The sequence below is a fragment of the Brachyistius frenatus genome, unplaced genomic scaffold, assembly GCF_029030835.1.
Source record: "Brachyistius frenatus isolate BFR_SWC_R1_liver_20210118 unplaced genomic scaffold, ASM2903083v1 Contig_26, whole genome shotgun sequence".
NCBI lineage: Eukaryota > Metazoa > Chordata > Actinopteri > Embiotocidae > Brachyistius > Brachyistius frenatus.
Window position 1 is genome coordinate 3309498 of NW_027210625.1, and position 20286 is coordinate 3329783.

The 20286-nt window shown below is 41.9% G+C and overlaps 1 protein-coding gene across 1 annotated transcript; it reads right to left on the reverse strand.

Annotated features, from left to right (window-relative positions):
* Positions 1-1912: 1912 nt before the first annotated feature.
* gpd2 (glycerol-3-phosphate dehydrogenase 2 (mitochondrial)) lies at positions 1913-20276 on the reverse strand. Its single transcript, XM_069698316.1, has 17 exons — positions 20163-20276; positions 18167-18273; positions 15116-15287; positions 14715-14839; positions 14530-14627; positions 14280-14443; positions 12141-12305; positions 11468-11612; positions 10543-10736; positions 9971-10105; positions 9712-9887; positions 8426-8557; positions 8187-8345; positions 7497-7609; positions 7175-7253; positions 6988-7086; positions 1913-4896 (listed from the first exon to the last, which is right to left on the reverse strand). Exons 2-17 carry the CDS (start codon positions 18266-18268, stop codon positions 4771-4773), a joined length of 2184 nt encoding a protein of 727 aa, XP_069554417.1. The 5' UTR covers positions 18269-18273; positions 20163-20276; the 3' UTR covers positions 1913-4770.
* Between the last annotated feature and the right edge of the window lie 10 nt (positions 20277-20286).

Here is a 20286-nt window from a genome sequence, read left to right on the forward strand (position 1 = left end):
CATGTTAATGTTCCTCTTTTTTCTTTGGGTTTGAGAAGAAATGTCAAGTTAAGGCTGTGGATTGATTGGCAGGTGTCCACTGACATGCAGCTGAAAGAGCTTCCTGTCTGCACACTGACAGGCACAAAGCCTGTGAATGACCCAGGTAAATGTCAGGACACCTTGCAAAAATGTTTTTTTATTCGACCGGAGGAGGTTCAAGAGTGGCCCAGAAAGGTCTGAACCATTATTTCCCCCATAAAATGGAGATTTTTCACCTCTGGAAGCCCTAAAAGTCCCCGAGAGTACCCTGTAGAATACATCTGAGACTGCAGGTAGTCATTTTAGGGCCCAGTCGTGCTTCAAAAATAACCTGTCTTTTAATGACTTTTACTTGCAATTAGTTATGCAGCACAATAACACCAAATCATGACATATTAAATTAATCAGTCCTGCCTGAGCAGTTCTCTTACCTGCCCTCTGTCATATCAATATTTGAACTTTTCCTTCCTCACAAGAGGTCGATGTGATTAATTTCTTGAGCTGTCAGTTAATTATAATCATATTTACCATAATTATCAGCTGAAGAAATGAAGGCTTGGCGGGTTGTTGTGTGGCTGTCTGGTCCCAGCGCTCTTACTCACACTTCTAATTAAAACTCATCCAAACATCATTATTTTGCGACAACTTGTTTATGGAAACCGGGAGAATGGTTGATAATTTCTACTTGAAAATTTCTAATTACTGACACTGACACTTGAGCTCATGGGCTGGAGAGGACGCGAACACTGCTAACACATGCGCGGCGTGGCCAGATTAGTCAGTGATAGGGTCAGGGGACTAAAACAAACCCTGAAACACTCAGCATGCACACAAATTACAACATTATATCTTTGATCAAGGTCTAAACATGTAGAATGTGTTTTGATGCTTTCTGGGTTCCTCGGGTGTTGTAGTTTGACGTCTCACCTGCAGATTTATCAGTGAGCCGCTAAAGCAGACATGACAAATAGCTCATTTTGAAATGACACGTTTCAATTTTAGTGGTTTCTCCGGATGATGATGCCCTTAAAGGGGTTCAAACTTATGCCCCTGAAGCTCTACAAAGAGTCGGAGGGTGCTTAGTTAGCAGAATCCATAGAGCTGCAGCTGACACATTAATGAGAAATACACAAAGATGAAAAAAAATAAGTCTAAATAACTTTACATTATTTATTTTTTTGTGTCCAGTAATTTATCTTTTCATTTTATGACCCCCTTGTTTCTAAAATCCAGTAAAATTGATGTGGTTTACTAAAAAACAAGGTGGAAAAATCTGATGTTCTTGGATGAGAAATTTCCTTTTGAAATAAAGACAAGAAGAGAAGAAGACAGTGGTTGACACCCTCCAACATCCTCACACTTTTCAATTAGTGTGCAGACAGACACCTCGGTGTGGCTGGCATCACTGTCCTAATCCTCCAGAGAAAAAAGGAGCATTAGTGGTCATATGCCAACCAGATTTGTGCCATTATTCATTACAATTAATTGCTTCCCGGTACTCCCGGCCTTTCCCAGGAAGACGTCTCCGCTGCAGATTGTAATATGAGCGCAGGATTTAAAGCTGTCACTCAAATCTCACCGTGACCTTTCGGGAGAAAAGGCTGTTTTTCACCCAGTTTGCAGGAGCCGCCTGGATGAAGGTTAATGTGTGTGTGTGTGTGTGTGTGTGTGTGTGTGTGTGTGTGTGTGTGTGTGTGTGTGTGTGTGTGTGTGTGTGTGTGTGTGTGTGTGTGTGTGTGTTCATGTACTTCTATCCTTGTGAGAACCGACCTGTGAGGATATTTTGGCTCTGTGCAACATGACCTGATGTTTTACAATTACTGATAGAAAGGCAACACTTAATAGGAAACTAAATGCTTTTGAACTGAAAGAAACTGCTAAAAAATATCCATAAGCTGTCAGCACGGTTAAACTTACAGCACGTTTTTACATCATTGAACAACAGAGATCAACAGTGATGCAGACAATATTATTCTTTAAGACTCGGAAGATGTAAAAAAGTCCAAATCGCACCACAAGGTCCTTGTAGCAGCTGCTCTGGAGCTTTGGATCAGATCTTTGTCCAGAGTGAAATGCAGATAAGCAGGTGTCAGAAATGATGTATATCATGTGATATTATGTGAAGCTGTGTCTAATAATTTGTCCAGTTAATCCAAGGTGTCCTTTTTTTTAAAGTCCCAAACCAAAAGAGATTCCAATTTATACGAACATAAAAGAGAGAAAATCACCAAATTGTCACATTTGAGAAGCTGTAACTTAACTCACATGAATGAATAACATAACAAATAGCCTAAATACATAATCAATACTTAATAATAAAATGTGAAAATAGTTGATCTGACTCATGACAGCACTAAACATACAGTAAGTGCTGCTGTGATGTCCTCTTTGGGGATTTGACCTGAAATGAAATCCAATTAAAAAACAAATTCAGTCTTTTCACATGCGGCCAGATCACTTCTATCTACTGTTATGACGCCAGCTTTGACTGATGTTCACAAAAAACACACAAAAAGCCTGCAAAGCTCTGCGAGCAACCAGATACATTTAATTAGATAATTGCTTTGTTGCTTTTTCACCTGCAGACTGACTCGCTCTGCTGTGACAGTGTTGGTGCGGAGAAAAAGAGCCAGCAACATGAGGCTCTTTGAGCCTGGATAAAGCTGTAATTTCATCCAAAGGAGACAATCAAACATCAGGATTTAAGTCGTGCTGCCCATGAGCTATTCCTGACGGGCGGCGTTGGCAGCTTGAAGGGTCCTCAGTGTCGAGGTATTGTAGTTGAACCATGTGACCACACACTGATACACACTTCAGTAACGGCGACAGTGTTTGGTATATGGGAGGAAAACCAGTGCTTAAGAATTAAAAAAAAAAAAAAAGGCCAAAGAAAAGCCAAACAACCTCACTTATTGAAAATAAGTAAAAACATGAAGGCAGTCGGGAAGCACAGACTTGTTTTACATCACAAGCCTGCAGCAGAGGCATGTTAGCGAGACAATAATGCGTAAAATCATTTAAAATTTGGACACAAATGTCAAATTCTGCTCCTCTGCCAGGCCTCTGCTTCTACAAAATGACGTGCAGGCCAGTTGAAATGCTTCTCTTTATGTTAGAAACGTCATATAAATATCTTTACATTCTGAACATGATTTCCTGCTTTTGTGTTACATGTTGTGAAAAAGAAGGTTGGAGATTCACGTCGTAGGCACATCAAGGCACATGTTGTACATTCATACAGTGAACTGCCTTTCTATTGCAATCCTAAAAATCTGAACATCAAACATGTTATCACATGAATAAAAGTCTCCTTTCTGTCGCATTAACAATAAAAACATCAGCTAGCATGCAGGAGTAAATAGCAGCCTGCTGCTGATTGGCTGATCAGGCAATCAGACAGGCTAGATGTGCATTAATACACATAATAAAACAAATACAAGAATAAACGGTTTCATTTACATCATTTAAAGAACAGAGTTTAGCACGTTATTCTACCCACCGAAAATCAATACAGTCCTTTCAAAGTTCTCTTTCTATTACAATGTATGTAAATTAAATCTCTCTGAGTTTATAGCTGCAGTGACACAAAGAAAACAGAATAAATAATCATTAAAAACACACGTGAGGAGATCAGAAAGATTCCTCGAGCAGCAACGCTAAAGCTGGAAACCTCGTCATGTAAACATCAAGAGTGAGCAGCAGCATGCAGGCAGGCAGTGCAACAGACGGAGAACACAGAGTCCCAGATCAGCTGTCGCTCTGGGAGACGCAGTAGTGCTTCAGAAACCTTTACATGTTACCTCGCTCGTGCTTGTAACACGCTCGGATCAGACACAACACCAGGACATAATCAGTGAGGCTGCGTTTGATTTCCCAACAGGAAGTTTCCTGGAAAGACATGAGAATTTGGTGCTAATTATAGATAACCTTTTCATGTGTTTTTAATGTGATTTATAAATAAACCGGAATTAATAGTGAAACCCAGCAAGTCTTCACTATTTTCACTGCAACCACAGACGCCCTCTGTTTAAATTCAGATTTTTGTTAATAAAAATATTATTGATTTTATCATCCAGCCTCATATATACATCTCTTTGGTAGAAAAAAAAAGTGCATTCATGTTCTCTTCTTCTCTTCTCTTTGTACTTGCAGTGCAGATCCCGTTGCTTCAAAATATGTCATGACTGAATATATTTCCAATAATACCACATTAACTTGTGATTATTTCTGAGCAACATGGGTCGAAAAGAGACTTTGTTTTCTATAATTTGCACCAAATCACAGTTTCTTCTCCAGTAAACATTATCAGGAAGTTATAAACGTGTAAATTAAAGCATAAAAGCTCAGTTGCCAACTGAATACAGTTTTTACACGACAATCAGGGCTGTTAGAAATGAGTGTTGGAGAAACTACAAAGATACAATTATATTATTCAAGGTTTTGTTGAAAACACAATATAAAACAGTGTGCTGTCAGAGGCACCAGATGTGGAGACCCAGAAAAAAAACAGACAAAAACACAAACAGACAAACGCACCTTCTTTTTCAATTCAAGAACAAAACAAACCTCAATCATTAGATACTATTTCACCCAAAACACACTGAAGAGTGTGTTTGATTTGGTCAAATTCATCCCACTGTGTGCTTGATTGCAATATTGTCATTCAAATAACGACATTTGCATGATTTTTTTTTTTCTGTCATTACCACCTTTAAAGGAGCAGCAGCTGAAGGTTTTCTTGACACTGGCTCAGACTCCGCCCCCGCTGCGGTCCACCGTCACCGGGCCCCTCTTATCCAGCGTCTCCTCGGCAGTTTTCAGCAGGATGGCCAGGCGGTTGTCAGACACTTGTCCTTTATTCACGGCGCTCATCAGCTACGGAGGCAACAGCAGAGGACACAAGTACATAGCCTGTACGACAGCAGCGGGAAAGGTTAACTTGTCAAAGGAGGCAAGCTGGTTTCCTCAGGTAGAGATAATTATCTGTGAGGCGACGAAAATACTGAACACTGAAACTGATCATGTTTTCTATTTCTCTTATTGTGAACGAACCCCGTGAGACGACAGAACCGTGTTTTCATGATTTAGCTGCATTTCTAAATACATAAACTGGATATAAAGATGGACAGCTCCTCAGAAGTATCTCCCCTTGTGGTTGGATGCAGTAGCATAAACTCAATCCATGTTAGGAGATGGGAAATGAGCCAAAATAAAAAATCAGCTTTGAATAAATGTTTTACTTCTGATCACATTGAGGACTAAACTGAGATTCAAAACTGCTCTTCAGGTAACCACACACTTGGTCTTGTATTTGATTCAGCAGTAAAGTGCAGTAAGACATATTGGACTTTACTTGTTACTAGGATACATCTTTTCTTGACAAAAATAAAAAATAAAAAATATCACCCAAGTTCTTTTTAACTGGTGCGCTTCAAAGCTCCAGATGTGTGAAGTTACCCGATTCAGCTTTGACACTTGTTAAACCTCCTGTTTTTTCCCCCTCCAACCACGTTGTGGTTAACGTTTTGTGAGAGCCCTTTTCAAGTGTCTGCTTCCCATCAGTGCTCCACTCGTATACTACCTGTTGGTTGTCCCCGAGTCGTCCACGTGCAGGACGAGCAGAAACAAACACGAACACACACATTTTGTCCCAAAGGAGACAGCGGCAGATTTTCACTTTCGGCTGCTTCGTCGTCTGGCCGTCAGCTCGTTTCCTGGCCGCTCACTAACAAAGACTAAATCCGACTGTCATCAGGCTCTGCTGTAATGACTCGTTTCTGGACTGAAGTGAGAAATTAATTTAGCGGCAGACAGACGTGGGAGCCCCCGGACACTCTTCAGGCCTCATTACACAAGTCGCTGACAGAGATTCTCTCTAATTAGCTTCATCTGCTCTGGCCTGGCTCTGTAGACTTCACACCTACTGCTTGCAGCAGCGGACGTTCACCGTTCTCACTTCTCAGGTGGACGCTGGTCTTTTTTTTAACAACAGGATCATTTGTGTTCCAGCTTCATGCCGTGTATAAGAAGACAGTTGTTGCGTGTTATTCTGAAAATGACGATTAACCTTTGACTTTTTCAGGCTTTTGAAACAACTGCTCAAAGTTGGAAACTAGTTTAGGCATTTTCAGGATTAATATCAATATTTCTGGCAGTGGGACAGATTTAATACTAGAAATGAGTCCGTGTAAGGGATGGCACTCCCAAGGGTTTCTATTATCTTTGTGTCCTCAGTCGTGTTTGCGCTGCTGGTTTGAGAAGGGCAGGCGCTGACAGAGGTGTTAGGTATTAATGGCCGCTCTCATCAGACACACACGACAATACATGCTGCATGTGCGCTCCAAAAAATGTCATATTTAATGTACCTTAGGTTTAGATTCTGTTTTTATTTTATGTCTTTGCTGCAAAAAACTTCCACTTATCGTCTGCAATTGAATGCTTTAGCTTGATTTTCTTAAATACAATGAAAAACTTCCATTTCAGTGAAAATATTTAATTAAAATGATTGAGACATTTTTCTTGATTTTGGGCATCAAAATGAATAATTCTGGAAAAACATTGAACATTTCGACATTTAGGACTTAATTATGGATGTAACAAAGGTGATAATATTATTTTTTAGCTTATTTTAATCATGTTAAAATATGTTATACAAACTGCTTATTCCAGAGCCCAATTTAACATTTATACGCAATATGTAAACATTCAATGAATGTTTCTATCCCGTATGATTAATATAATGTAATTTTAAGCAAATTAAATGTTCATTAATGTATTTGTCAACACCGAGAACTTACTCCTGTGGACATTCATAAAACAAAGTAAAACATGACTTCATAGGAAAAGTTATAAATACTGAACATTAATGATGTTGTAAACTATTTTCAAATTTAGTACACTGCACATAGATAAGGAGACGTTGAGTAAAGTGTTCCTCTCTGTCCTCTGTGCTTTTATGTTACGTACCTGCAGGAATTCATCAATTTCCACTTGTCCGTTCTTGTTGAGGTCCACCTCATTAAGGATTTCATGGAGCGCATTCTCATCAATGTCGATATTGATGCTCTGCAGAGAAGAAAACCACCACCGGTGATCGATGACATGTAATGAAGACAAGTGTGTGTAAAGATGAAACAGAGGAAGAGAAACTCACCCCTAAAACTTGCTGCACGTCGACGGTGGTGATGAATCCTTTGCTCTCTTTGTCAAACTTGTGGAAACGCTTCTTGTATCTGTCAGACATACAAGCTTTAATTACTCTTACTAGATTTATAGCCAACGGTGCTCAATGATAGCTGTGTGTAAACATAACCATGGATCTATGAAAAAGTGGAAAAGCTGCCTGTGATAGTAATGATTGAATACATAATGAAAAGGAGCAATAAAGAAAGAAAAATCCACTTTAAGGACTGGACCAATCAGCAGCTCTTATACTGGGAGGTCTATACTGCGGATTAAAAGTAGTTCATGGGTACCTGACTATTGTCTGGTAGTCCAGGTTGATCTCAGACGTCTTGGTGAGCTGCTCAGCGCGAGACCTGTAGCCCATCTCCTGGTATAAAAACTTCTTCGCTGCTTCAAGCTCCGCCTGGATTTTTACATTCAAGAGGAGTGAGAATGTAATCAGCAGAATCATGATATCAAATATACTGAAGGATACAGCCTCTGTCGTTAGAGTGAGCGTGGTTACAACTCTTGTGTGTGTAGTGAGGCTTCTGCAACATGTGTACTGAGGGGAAATGTGTCTTGTAAGCATATAAAACAATGAAGACTTTGGTTTTCACTAGTTTTGTACTTGTTGCCTACAAAGCTGTTAGAAAAAAAAAAAAACTTTCTCAGAAACAACAACATTTTCGACTGTTTTTGTTGAGAGATTGATTTCTGACCCTGTATGATTATCCAACTTGTTTTTAAAGGTGTCCTCTGCTGATTAACAATGAGGGTGAGTTCAGTTTTCATGCACACACAGAGCTTCCTCTCTGAAAAGACAGAGGGTGTGGACGCTTCAATTGTGCTCTGATTGAAACAGGATCCCTGACTTCAGAAAGCCACCTGGGATTAAAGCATTAGGGAAACACAAATTATATCATAGCAAAAAGTGAAACCGGTGAGTTTAACTCCATCACTTTATCTCGTTTAAAGAAACAACTGGTAAATGTCTGTACCGTCTTCTTCTCCTCGCTCCAGTTCAGCTCTTTGCCCATGATCTGCACGATGCGTGGGAGCGCCTCGTCGGCCGCCTGCACGTTCAGGAAGCCGAGGCGTGTTCGCCGAGCGATGACGTCGATGGCGGTGCAGGCGTACTCCTTGATCGCATACAGGACCTGAGAACCAAAACACACTCTCAGACACACCTCACACACACAGCTGGAACATCATGTGTCTGCGCAGCATCCCTCTTTACCTCGCTCTCGATGTAAGGGAATTCAGACACCAATCTCTTCCCAACGATTGGCCACCTCTGCCCCGTGACCTGAGCCATTTTGGCCACGTCGAACGCCTTCGACCCGTACGTGGAGGTCAAGTGTTGCGCCACCTGTGTCAGAGAAAGATAATAAATACATGTGAAAGACAAAGGACCGGATAAAACATCATATGTCTGCAGCACCTCCCTCCTTCAACTAAAATGAATATTATTCCTTAAAGGAGTAGTTGCAAAATCTCAGTTTCAGCCCGTGACTTCCAGCAGCTTGTTTTGTAAAATCATGACATTAACAGATTTAATTGATCTGTCCATCAACTAACTGTTTCAGCTACAAACTGAACCACATTTAGCCGTAAAACATTTGATTATTTATCAAAGACAGACTACTGTTACTGCCCACTGCCTTTAAATGACATCCCTACACCTTCACTCTCCAGCCTCCACAATATAAAAAAGATGTAAATTGCCGTGGCAGCTCTTGGTATTCACGAGATCGATTTCCCCTCTTTGGAGTTAAACGATAAATAATAGCGCCGCTTTGTCGATGAGGTGTCATATGTTTACAGAACACAGGAGGCTATTTGCTATTCAGATCGTCGGCTTGCCGATCATGTGAAAGGGCAAACGCTGTCCAAATATCAACAGTGACCTTTTAGGAATATTCGAGAGAACAGCAGAGCGGCTGCAGGAGCCTCTAATGAGGAGTAAGTTTACTGTAGGCACTCGGAGCAGGACAACTTTCTCCTCATGAAACTATGTTCTACCGCACTTAATGAAAACGAACGGGCTAATTATTGGAGAGTTGGCGTGCGGCTGATGTAAGTCAGCGTGCCCTTACTTAATGCCATTGATAAATTGGAGAGCACAGAGAGTGATTCAACGTGTGTTCAGTCTTTTGTGTAGCAGAAATGTCAGCTTTGTTACAGCAGCAGCAGCAGCATTAATGTCAGCTCCAGTGCTGCTGCTGCTGAAGACGACACTGCATGTGTCACAGTGAGCTGCTTTCATAGGTTTGTTTGGAGGTGAATGTGTCTGACTATGTAGCTACTCCCACGTCTTTCTTTGACCCTCTTAATGAAGCAGGAATCTCACAGAAGTCACATCTAAAAACTACATTTCTAAAGATTTGTTGTGTTGTGTTTGTTGTAAAAAGTGTTGATTCAAAGCTTTTCTTCCTTATATTGTTATATATAAATATATATATATATATATAAGAGTAAATTGAATCTCCCCCCAACTGTCATAATGTGGAACAAATGTCCAACCTCTTTCTCCAGGCCATAGTCCTGAACCAAGCGGATGTAGAGGGTCGGCGTCCAGCCCTTAGCTCCCTCCAGCACCAGACCCACGGTCTTGCAGGACTCAGCTGAGAGGGTGTGGGCTTTAACGGCTGCGTCCAGAGTCTCCTCAGCCATCGACCTGTAGGTCGTCCACTTCCCACCTGAACACACGCAGAATTAAAATCACAGATGAGTCACATTCACTGGATTTTCACAATGTTCACAGAGACGAAGCTCCGCTGACCGGCGATGGTGACCAGTCCGCTGTCACTGATGCTGACGATGTGGTTCCTGCAGATGGACTGAGTGTCTTTGGAGTTGGGGTCCGTCACCAGGGGACGAATGCCGCTCCACGCTGCCAACACGTCTCCTCTGCGCACTGACGATGCCACAAAGAGACGACACAAACAAACCAAGCGCGCAAAATGAATACTGGAACAGAACAGACTGCAACGGGAATCAAGTTACACCCATTTGAGTCATGGTAGCAGCAGGTGGGCTCTTCAGTGAAAATATTTATTGGATTGTGTTTTATTGACAGATACAGCCTATACAATGCAGAATGGAAAAATCTAATGTTTGGTTATTCTCCTAAGGTTTCATTTATTTTCTCATCATGTTTTCATTGTGGTTTTTGCTTTTGAGGAAGGAAACTGTTGCTGTACAAAGCAATCTTTAGGTAATTATTTGGAACAACCAGAGAAGTAAGCATCAATGTTGATTGCCACCATTCATTAGACTCATTTAAAACTCAAACCAATCACAGATGATTCCGTGATTTCCAAACAACATTAAAGAAACCCTTGTACGTTGTACCTTCTACGTCAGCGTTGAGATAGTTGCGGACCTCCCTCAGGATGAAGTTGATGTCGTCCTCTCCTGGGATTGGGTGAGCCGTCACGCTGGTGGGGGTATCGGTCGTTCCTGCGATGGTCATGTTCTCCCAGGGCAGGAAGAAGATGACGCGACCGTCGCTTGTGGCCGGATCGAGCAGACCCATGTTGTCAGGACTGTGGGACAGAATTTTTTTTTATTATTATTATATATATAACAGAAGTAGAAGTAGTATCAGCTTATCAAAATAAAAGGTGGTGAAGAAAAGCATGCATGGAGGAAATAACTAATCAGCAGGAAGAATAGGAGCAGAAGCAGAGACTTATGAAAAAGAAAGGGGAGAGAAGAAGTGAGGAAGAGGAATAGCAGAAACAGCAGTGTTATTAGGTGCCATTTATTAGTCTGTGAATGGTGAGGAGGAGGAGGAGGTGTGGAGAAAAGCTGAGGAACAAGTACGAAGAATAGCAGGACGTGTTGAAGAGAACGACAAAATGAGGTCTGAGGTGCAGAAAAGACAAACAAATGGAAAAGCAAAGATTTGTGAGAGGAAGAGGAGGAGGTGGGAGGGAGCAGATGGCGGCAAGAGGAAGACGAGAGAAACAGAGGAAGAAGAAAATTAGGTGGTTGGCATTTCTGTTCAAAGGGCTCGCTCTCCCTCGGGTTTCACTCAATAAGCTTAGCTGAACTTTAAAACCTCCGACTTGAACAGAACCACTCTATTGCTGTGCTGTATCTTAAGCACAGAAGATTGTCCTGTGCATGTAAGAGTGGGTCAAACTATAGTTTAGCGAGCTTTGTATTTACACATAGGAAGGAGAAAACACAGAGGAATACATATGTACAACTTAATGCATCTGAAATGGGAAAAGCAGGTCCGTATTAAAGGAGCTGCTGTGTGTGGCAGCACCTGTAGTAACCCGGGATGACGATGTGGACGCCGGCACTGGGCTGGCAGATGTTCTGGGTCTCCTGGTTGTCCATCTTCCTCAGCGAGTCGGTGAACGGTCCGGTGGCATTGATCACACACTTGGCCTTCACGTCAAATTCCTGCCCTGAGAGGGAAAGAAAGAGAGAGAAAGTCATGAGATTTGGACATTCATTTTTAACTCTTCATTTTTCACTCGACACTCTCACATTCAATGTGTCATTTAATTATAGTATTTGTTACTGCTCGTCCATATCCTTGAGTGTTTGTTATTTTTCTTTAATCTAAGGACTTAAATATACATTTTAGAGAAGAATCAGGTGGAAATCAGCCAGAGCAGAAAAGCCTTAAACAAACTATCACGTCTGCCTCTTTCTGTCCATTTATTGATAAACATAATTCATCCTGATGTCACTGAGGCCTTTTTCATGTCAGATCTCCAGGCAGGCAGGCCACACTGCAGCTTTAAAGCAGCACAGCACAACTGATCCATTGATTTCCATTCAACATGGCTACTGTATTGATTCTTTTATCCTTTTCAACATGTCACTCCATTTGCCCTCTCTCCAGAACAACTCTCTGTAAACTCTGAACCTTCAGGCTCGGGACCATCTTTCTAACTCTGCAGCGTCTTCCTGCCACCTTCTTCGCTCACCTGAGACAACGTCCCTGCAGCGGGCTCCGCACACCTTCTCCGTGCCGGTCTGCGGGTCTTTAGTCTTGAGCAGGTGGACCACCTCGGTGTAGTTGGCCACGGTGCCGCCGTAGCGGGCAGCAGTGATGGCGATGGCCAGGTTCATGCGGGCGTCGTTGTGCTGCCCTGAAGGTGACAAAGAAGAAGAGTTGTTTTGTTTCAACACAACAATATAAATAGGTGGAAATAATAAAAGAACATTATAGTCACCTTAATTAAGGTGGCTATATTAAGGTTATTGTGTATTTAATGAAATTAGTCCATATTCTATGTCTTTGAAATGTATTTCTTCTCTATAACTCATTTTTGTATAATAGACACAAACATTCGTAGACATGAAAAGAAGCGAAATGAAGGTGGTTTGTGGTGGACTTCAAAATCAGACAAACAGATTGTCATTCATGTTCATTCCAATCATCACATCCCTTCTCCTCAGTGCTCGGTGCTATCTGTGGGCTTTCTGCTGCTGTGCATAATAAGTGTTTTCAGCACTGACAGAGACTCACTGAGGCCACGGACATGTATGTTGTACCTGCAGCAGCTAAACATGCTATACTTGCTATTTCCTGAGCATTTGAAGCATATGCACATATGATACACCAGCCAGCCAATATGAGAAGATAAGGCCTACAGAAAAAAGGAGGCTCTTGCTGGTGGCAGCAGTAGTAACCAAGACAGCTAGAGAAAAAGCTGCAGTTCAGCCAGTCCGACTGACGACGACGACACTGCTGCTCGGCGCTCTACACCGCCGGGAGAGAAGGTCAGATTTTGAAATGTCACGGGCGTGATTGTTCCAGACGGCATAATTGGAGAAAAGACTCCCCTCCCCTCCCCTCCACCAACCCGGCACTATCCCCCCTCAGAGTAGATGATGGAGGAGGGTGGAGGTGGTGGAAATCAAACACATGCAGCTCTGCAGCAAGAAAATGCTTGTCCCTTTTCCAAGGCTGCACTTAATGCAGTTATACCAGGCCACATACATTTTACACCTGAAGTGTAAAACGTCTTTTTAAATGTGACCTTATATCCATAAAAGCATCTCTAAAGAGAGACACTGCAACTTCCTCTAAAAATGTATTTTATGAAAATAGATTTTCATTTTGTCAAACTGTTGAACAGGATAAATAAAAGACATCAAAAGTGGCATCATTTAAAAAAAACTAAAAGAAACGTCAGTCTGCTGTGATTGAACTTGACGAGCTGATACTCAGTGAAGCCTACAGTAGAAGACACATCACCCGCAGATACCACGTTGTTATTTTCGGTGGCGGACAGGAAAGGAAGCCTGCGGCTCCTAGCTCCTCAAACTCAGCTGGATGCTCAGCATATGTTTGGTTGTCCTTCGTACTGAACCGGGGAACACGCAACCTTTACTGCCACGGGGAAGAGAGGGCATCCTACCAGCCTGTCAACACATTTTGTTCGGCACCAGTGGAGATGTGAAGGCCTCGGGCCAGACAGCATCTGAGGCCTGCATTCTTTAATCTTCTGCTTGGATTAATCAGGAGATTTTTCAAACATTTCTGTATTATTACATATTTGGGAAATTTTCTAGGTTTTCTGAACCTATTTTCTGAATCTATAACTTCTGCACTTCTTGCAACTTGAACTGTTGTGTGATGTCTGAGCAGATTTGTGGTCGTTCACTGTTTTGTGTTACTGTGTTTATCTTCGACGACTGGTTACACATCGTGCATTTCAGAAGAAGAAAAGGTCAGTAAGCTTTGCCTTTAGTCGTCCTGTGACCCCTCAGATTTTTCTCACAACAACCTTGAAGAAAAAGGCTGCTTTTGTAGACGATTTTAAGACTTTTTCTGTCACACAGGTGCTCCTGTCAAGTGTTTAAAAATCAGCGCTGTACTTTAAATCCTGCTCTCTGTCATGCTCTCATGGTTCATACATCTTAAGATCACCACATCATTGGGTGAGTCATGTTATTCTTTGCTGCAGGAAAGGAAAACAGTGGAAAAGGGCGACACTGACTCAGCTGTCTTTTCATGTTCACAGAAAATAAAGAGACGAATACATAAATGAGACGTGCTTTCTTTCAACTGTCCACACGTGACAGTGTCTGTGTGAAAACACGGAGCCTTGACTCACCGTCATAGTAGACGATGGCTCCCACCAGCTTGTCCTTCTTCAGCATGGGGAAGAGCTCCAAGGCTTTCGTCTTACTGAGGACGTAGCTGCTCTTCAGGCACTGGATCCCCGACACCAGGTCGTACATCTTGATCCCCGCCCAGTAGTAAGGCAACTGCCACCATCTTGGAGGTAAACACCGGGATTTAACAAACACGAACCTACCTGCCTGTTTTCCTCTTTTTTTAAATATTGTGACTCTATCACTTACTTGTAAACAGGAAGCATGATGGGTAACGGCGCAGACAGGTGAGGCGCGATGTTCAGGAGGTTGGCTCGCTCGTGAAGGGCCTCTTTCACCATCATGTACTGTTTGATAAAAAAATGAGAGACTGAATGAGACGACGAAGACGAAGAGGAGCAACGAAACAAGGTGGGCGTGAAGCACAGAGGAACCTGCTCGTAGTCTAACTGCATGATGGCCTTCTGGAGGTAGCGGACCCCGCCGTGGATCAGCTTGGTGCTCCGGCTGCTTGTGCCCGAGGAGAAGTCGTTCCTCTCTACTAGAGCAGTCTTGAGGTCTGAAAAAATTACAGTGCATAATAATACATGTGGTATAAAATATTTAGTTTGAGGAAGACATGACACATTCATACTGTATTTACCTATTAAATATCACAGTATTGTGCAGAGACCCACAAAAACATAAAAACAGAAGAAAACCCGTCGTGATTTAACAGACTGAAATCTAATTTTAGTCACCAAAAATCAATTACTGACTCAACAGAAAAGTATTTTTGTGAAACATGCTGCATCCCAGCATGAAAGCAGAGAGGCCCTGTTGACAGGGAGCTTACTGCGTGTGACAGCGTCTAAGGCACATCCTGCACCCGTGGCCCCTCCTCCAACAATCAGAACATCAAACTCCTCGGTGTTCCTCAGCGTTGAGAGTTGGGCCTGCCGAGAGGGGAGCTCGTCGGCGAAGGGAACCTTCAGCTCTGCTTCTGCTGCCACATGGGCTAACTGAGCCTGGATGTGACACAGACACAGCGGCACGGGCACGATGAGCTCCATACCTTTCACATCTCAAAGAGTCATTTGTGCTCCCTAAACTGAACAAAACATTACGTTTCTATGTTAAATCTTATGTTAAAACAGACGTATAAGAAACTGTAGCAACACTTTCCTTGAGGTGCATGTTGAGACGTTACAAGCACAGTATCCCCGCATTATAATCACTTCATGAAACGACATGTGATACAATGCATAATGATTTGCAATCATTGTCATACATTATGGATTGGGTTCAAGTGTGTAATGAGATTACCATAGGACATGCTTACATATAATATGCATTGTGGATGGAATATAATGTATGTGGGGATTCCACATGAAATCTCAGAATGAATATAAAAACACAATCTCTAAATATAAATGTAAATATGCTACACCAACAATCAATCCTCTCTTCATGGGGATTATAATGTTCAGTTGTTCTTGCAAGTGAAGTTAGTTTAATTATTAATTTTGTTTCATTCCTAATATATTAGGTACCCAATTCATGTAACTTGGAGGGGCACAATATTAGGAACACCTGTCAGTATAACCGAGCCTACCGTTACACTCAAGCTACTTTTACCTGACAAAAAGGTGTGAATATTTCTGCCACCACTACCTAATTCACCACCAGAAGTGACTGCAGAGTGCATTTATAACAAATTCAAGAATGAGCCTTCAGTCTCTGACCAAAAACTGAAGCTATTCTTGGAATAAAGTGACATTTTTGTGTGCTTATGATGTCCACAACACCTTTAGTTTCCAAGAGAAGTGTTGCTAATAATATTTCTTTGAAAAACAGATGACTCTTGGTGCGATTAGAAGCAAAGCAAAGTTTCCGGAAACACCGAGGGTTACTGCAACATGCGGCTCAGTTTCACAAATCCACTAAATAAATCACATTCCAGTCTTTGAACATCATTTACACCCATTGTTTGATTAGCAAAATAATTAATTTAAAGAAATAATCACAACCACAAAAAAAAAAACACAGCTCCCCTCTGATACGAGGCTGTGGAATTTCACTTCTAATGAAATATTTATTCATTTTTCTATTTAGCAGTTCAAGCTAAATGATTGCATCAAGCTGCTTTGAAGCCACCGCTGAATTTGACTTGCAAATAGTGGCAGGCGTTTGTAATTTAGGTGTGCAGCCGCAAACAAGACGATGATATAATCATTGTCTATTTTTGATGATGCACGCAGACAAACGCCGCCGCTGAATTAAGTGCCAGCGAAACCCCGTAATCAAGTTAAGTCAGAGAAAGGCGCAGCGAGGCCCACGCTAATAGCCAATCGGCCGCTGTCTTGAAAACTTCTCCAAGCCATATGCCCTAGCTAAAAGAGACAAGACGGACATTCATCTCATCAGCATTGCAATTACAGGGATTAGAGGCATGCATGATTACAAACTATTGTGAAAATAATTATATTTCATCATGGTCTTCGTGCTTACCAATCCGAGCTTGGTTGAGAGGGCGACAATGGGCAAGAGAGGACATTATCGCACCAGGACACAGAACAAAGTTCACATTAGGTTGTGCAGTCACATAAAGTCTGGTATGTAGTTGTGCAGCAAGCCTGAAATAAGCCCAGGGCAGGTCAGAGGTCAGCGGAAACCCAGCTGCTTGTCCATCTTATGTGAAGCTAAGCTGTGTGCTTATTTGTATTTTCATGGAGAAGATCGATGGATGACAGTAGCTGACATACACTGCTATCTTTCAAGGCCAACAGTGCTCCCAGTCTGACCAGTCAGGAGGCGACTCATCAACGTCACACCTCGAATGCTCCTAAAACGTTGTTCTTTTTTGTCAAGTTTTTGGTGTCGTCCATCTGAACTGTCAAGCAGCTAATTATCATTCTATTCAAGAACAAGACAACCTGCAGAGTTTGTGAATTACAAAAGTTGACGTTGCCTGGAGATAAACACAATAATTGCAAAATCTCCTCAATATATTACTGCTTACTACACAATAAGGGCAAAAACAGGTTTCTTATCATATTTCTCTTCTCAGATTAAAGGAAAAGTTTAACATAAAAGGTAAAAGCACAATTTGCTTTTCTGCTGAGAGTGAAATCAGAAGACTGATACCTTGTTGCTTTTGTTTTACTTATTCTATATAGTACTTTTTGGGCATTTTTACCTTTATTACAAAGTATTGGTGGAGAAAAGAAAGCATAGACGAGTTCATGCTAAGCTTAATTATCCAGCTGCTAGAAGTATCTTAAAATGTCGCGTGCAGGCATCACAGTGGTATCAATCTTCTCATGCAACTCTCGGCAGGAGTGTCAAAGTGTGTTGGAAGGAGGGTCAGTGCACTTTATATATCTTTGTCTGGTAGCCGACACTTGACTTTTATTTTGAAAGGCCAAGTAGCAAAACAGCCACACCTCTGTAGATGCTGGAACACAGTGGAGGAAGTGGGAATAAAAGTGGGGGTGATTACTTCCAGGACAACATAACAACTCTGTAAAAACTTTATGATGTCATGATATATGTTCATTCAATCGCAATTTCTGTTCCGGTTCTGGAGCCATTGCCAGTGAACTGCTGCCTCCTGCACAGCCGCTGGCACAGCATTCAATGAAAAGCAAGTAAGCACAGCTTAGAGATGAAAAACACATTCCAAAATCTAGACAGGACATGTCCTCGGGCGCACTCCCTCCCTGCAAACTCAACTTTTCTTGAGGAACAAAAGTGTACAGAACATGCAGTGGGCCATAATGGGAACATGATATTGACTTTTAGAAGAGTAAGAATGTTTCCCTTCCCTGTAAACCTGGATCTTTACAATCTTTAAAAACTGTAATAATGCAACAAAAGGTAAACATCTGGTGGAGCATCATCTCACCTGCGTCTTCCTGTACTCAATTAGCTTTGACACGCCAAAAGCAGCAGCGACCACCCCCCCACTGACGACCGCCGTGTGTTTCAGAGCCTTCCTGAACGCCATAGGCCCTACGGGGAGAGTAAAGTGCAGATAGGAGTCAGAGCAGAGATCCCCGGGTTATAAGGCTGATGAAAGGTGATCATGTGAAGGAGGCATAAAAGCCTGAGAGGAGTTCGTAAAAGGGAGAGGTGACAGGATCAAGAAAGCTGCTGGCTGAGACAGACATCAGGACAAATATTCACCACCTTCGCTCTGTGACGACCAATTGTCATTTTCTCTGACATTTAAAACAGTGCATGATCAGACACATTGATCAGACAAAAAACTGATTTATCGATATGCAAAATAATTGCTCGAGGCATGTCCTGCAAAATCATTATGTTCGCCCAGCTGTGCAGAATGAAGTCACTTCATGAACCAGGTTTTGTGCATGCACCCTGTAGCAAACATGAAGCTGCTTTGTAATGATTAGGATCAGATTTCACTTCGGGAAGACGTACAGACATGATGTAAAACATACTAAAACTAATTTAATCTCAAATAAACCATCAGAAATAACTCATTGCTCACCGACCATAATACCTCTGCAGAATTGTCTTGTTTAGTTGTCCACTAAAATTAGTGCACCGTATGTTTGCAGCTGTCAATGAAGGATTGTGTGTCCATATTTTGATAATGATCCTGTGAACCATAATGAGCAGAACATTACACCAGCACCGCCTGGCATTCAGTTCCCACCAGGGCAGCCCCCCCCAAAAATAGCATTTGCATTCTTACTGTAATGCACTTTGAATAAAGGTTTCCAGATAGCGTCACACACTGAAACATATTCTAATGGATTTAAATAAAAACGTAGCTGCAGATGGCTCAAATGTCAACAAGCAGTTTGCTGTAACTAATGACCTATTACGAGTAGTCAGCTGCCGTGTCAGCCAGACAGCAGCAACAACATTTATTAGTAAAGTATGCTCTCAAATATTAAATCTGATCTAAAGGAACACATGATAATTAAGTATAATTTTTGAATACTCAAGTGTTATAAGAGGGCTTTTATAAAACAACTTATTTTAAAACAATCCACAGCCCTGCTGGTCTTCAATACCCCAGATTATGAAAAACTAACCATTGTGCTCAATCCTGAGTGCCTCCTATAAAGGTAGCATGACAATGCATGAATTTGCTGCTGGGTGTAGTTTGGAGAGCTGAACCTTCCAGCTGTTAGAAAGTGTTGCTCCTCATGGTGTGCTGGGACATCCCTCCCTCCTCCTTCATACTTCGGAAAAACACTACTTCCATTTACATCAGCCTGCAGACTCGTTATGAGTCAGCAGAGAAGGAGGGCTTCCTGGCCGGGTGGTTACTAAACACACACATGGTGAAGTCCATAGATATTTTGGCTATTTGTTTTAGAAATGTGTATTTCCAGATGTTGCTTAGGAGCTCTGATCGTGTGACTGCTGCTTGCTTTAAACAGCAGGTGGTAGTATGTTGATTGTATTGAAATGTATTGCTATTCTGGTCTTTGATCGCCACACAAGAGGAAGTCGGTGGTTTTTTTTAAACTGACATCTTGCTGTGGATTAAAATGTCAGCCCGATGTGGTCTTCGAGGAAAACCAACGACACGCTGCGTCTTAAGTGTCACGAATAAGCGCTTTACGTTGCAAAAAGACGAGTTAGGCACCTCGACAGTAAAGCTTAGCATTACAGGAATAATTTAGCTGTTTATACGGTTTTAAATGACAATAAAACACAGTAATATAGCATGTCTTCAGCTCTGACAACAGGAAGATAAGAGGTTATTCCTTCTGTGTTTTACAGTCCATGCCAAAGAGAAACTCGCAGATGATGCCATGCTTTTATGGCTCCCTGCCAACAAGCACAGGGTCAATCAATCGTTAAGACTAATTTCAAAATGTCCAAAAGACATCGGTGACAGAAGATACATTCCCACTTACAGGATTTCTTGCTTTGTGGCTGAATAAAACTCAGTCTGGACGATGCACGGCGGCGACTGAAGGCATCGGTTGTTCTCCAAATGTATGTTTGACAGCTACAACCAGGAAGCCCAGCGGCGTTGGG

What these genes read in the sequence shown, in the direction of transcription:
- gpd2 (XM_069698316.1), bottom strand. Translation starts at nt 18,268, where the DNA reads ATGGCGTTCAGGAAGGCTCTGAAACACACGGCGGTCGTCAGTGGGGGG. An exon ending in CTGCAGGGACGTTGTCTCAG is followed by an intron (nt 11,613 to 12,140) that starts GTGAGCGAAGAA and finishes TTTCCCTCTCAG; the next exon opens with GGCAGGAATTTGACGTGAAG. An exon ending in GTCATCCCGGGTTACTACAG is followed by an intron (nt 10,737 to 11,467) that starts GTGCTGCCACAC and finishes TCTGTCCCACAG; the next exon opens with TCCTGACAACATGGGTCTGC.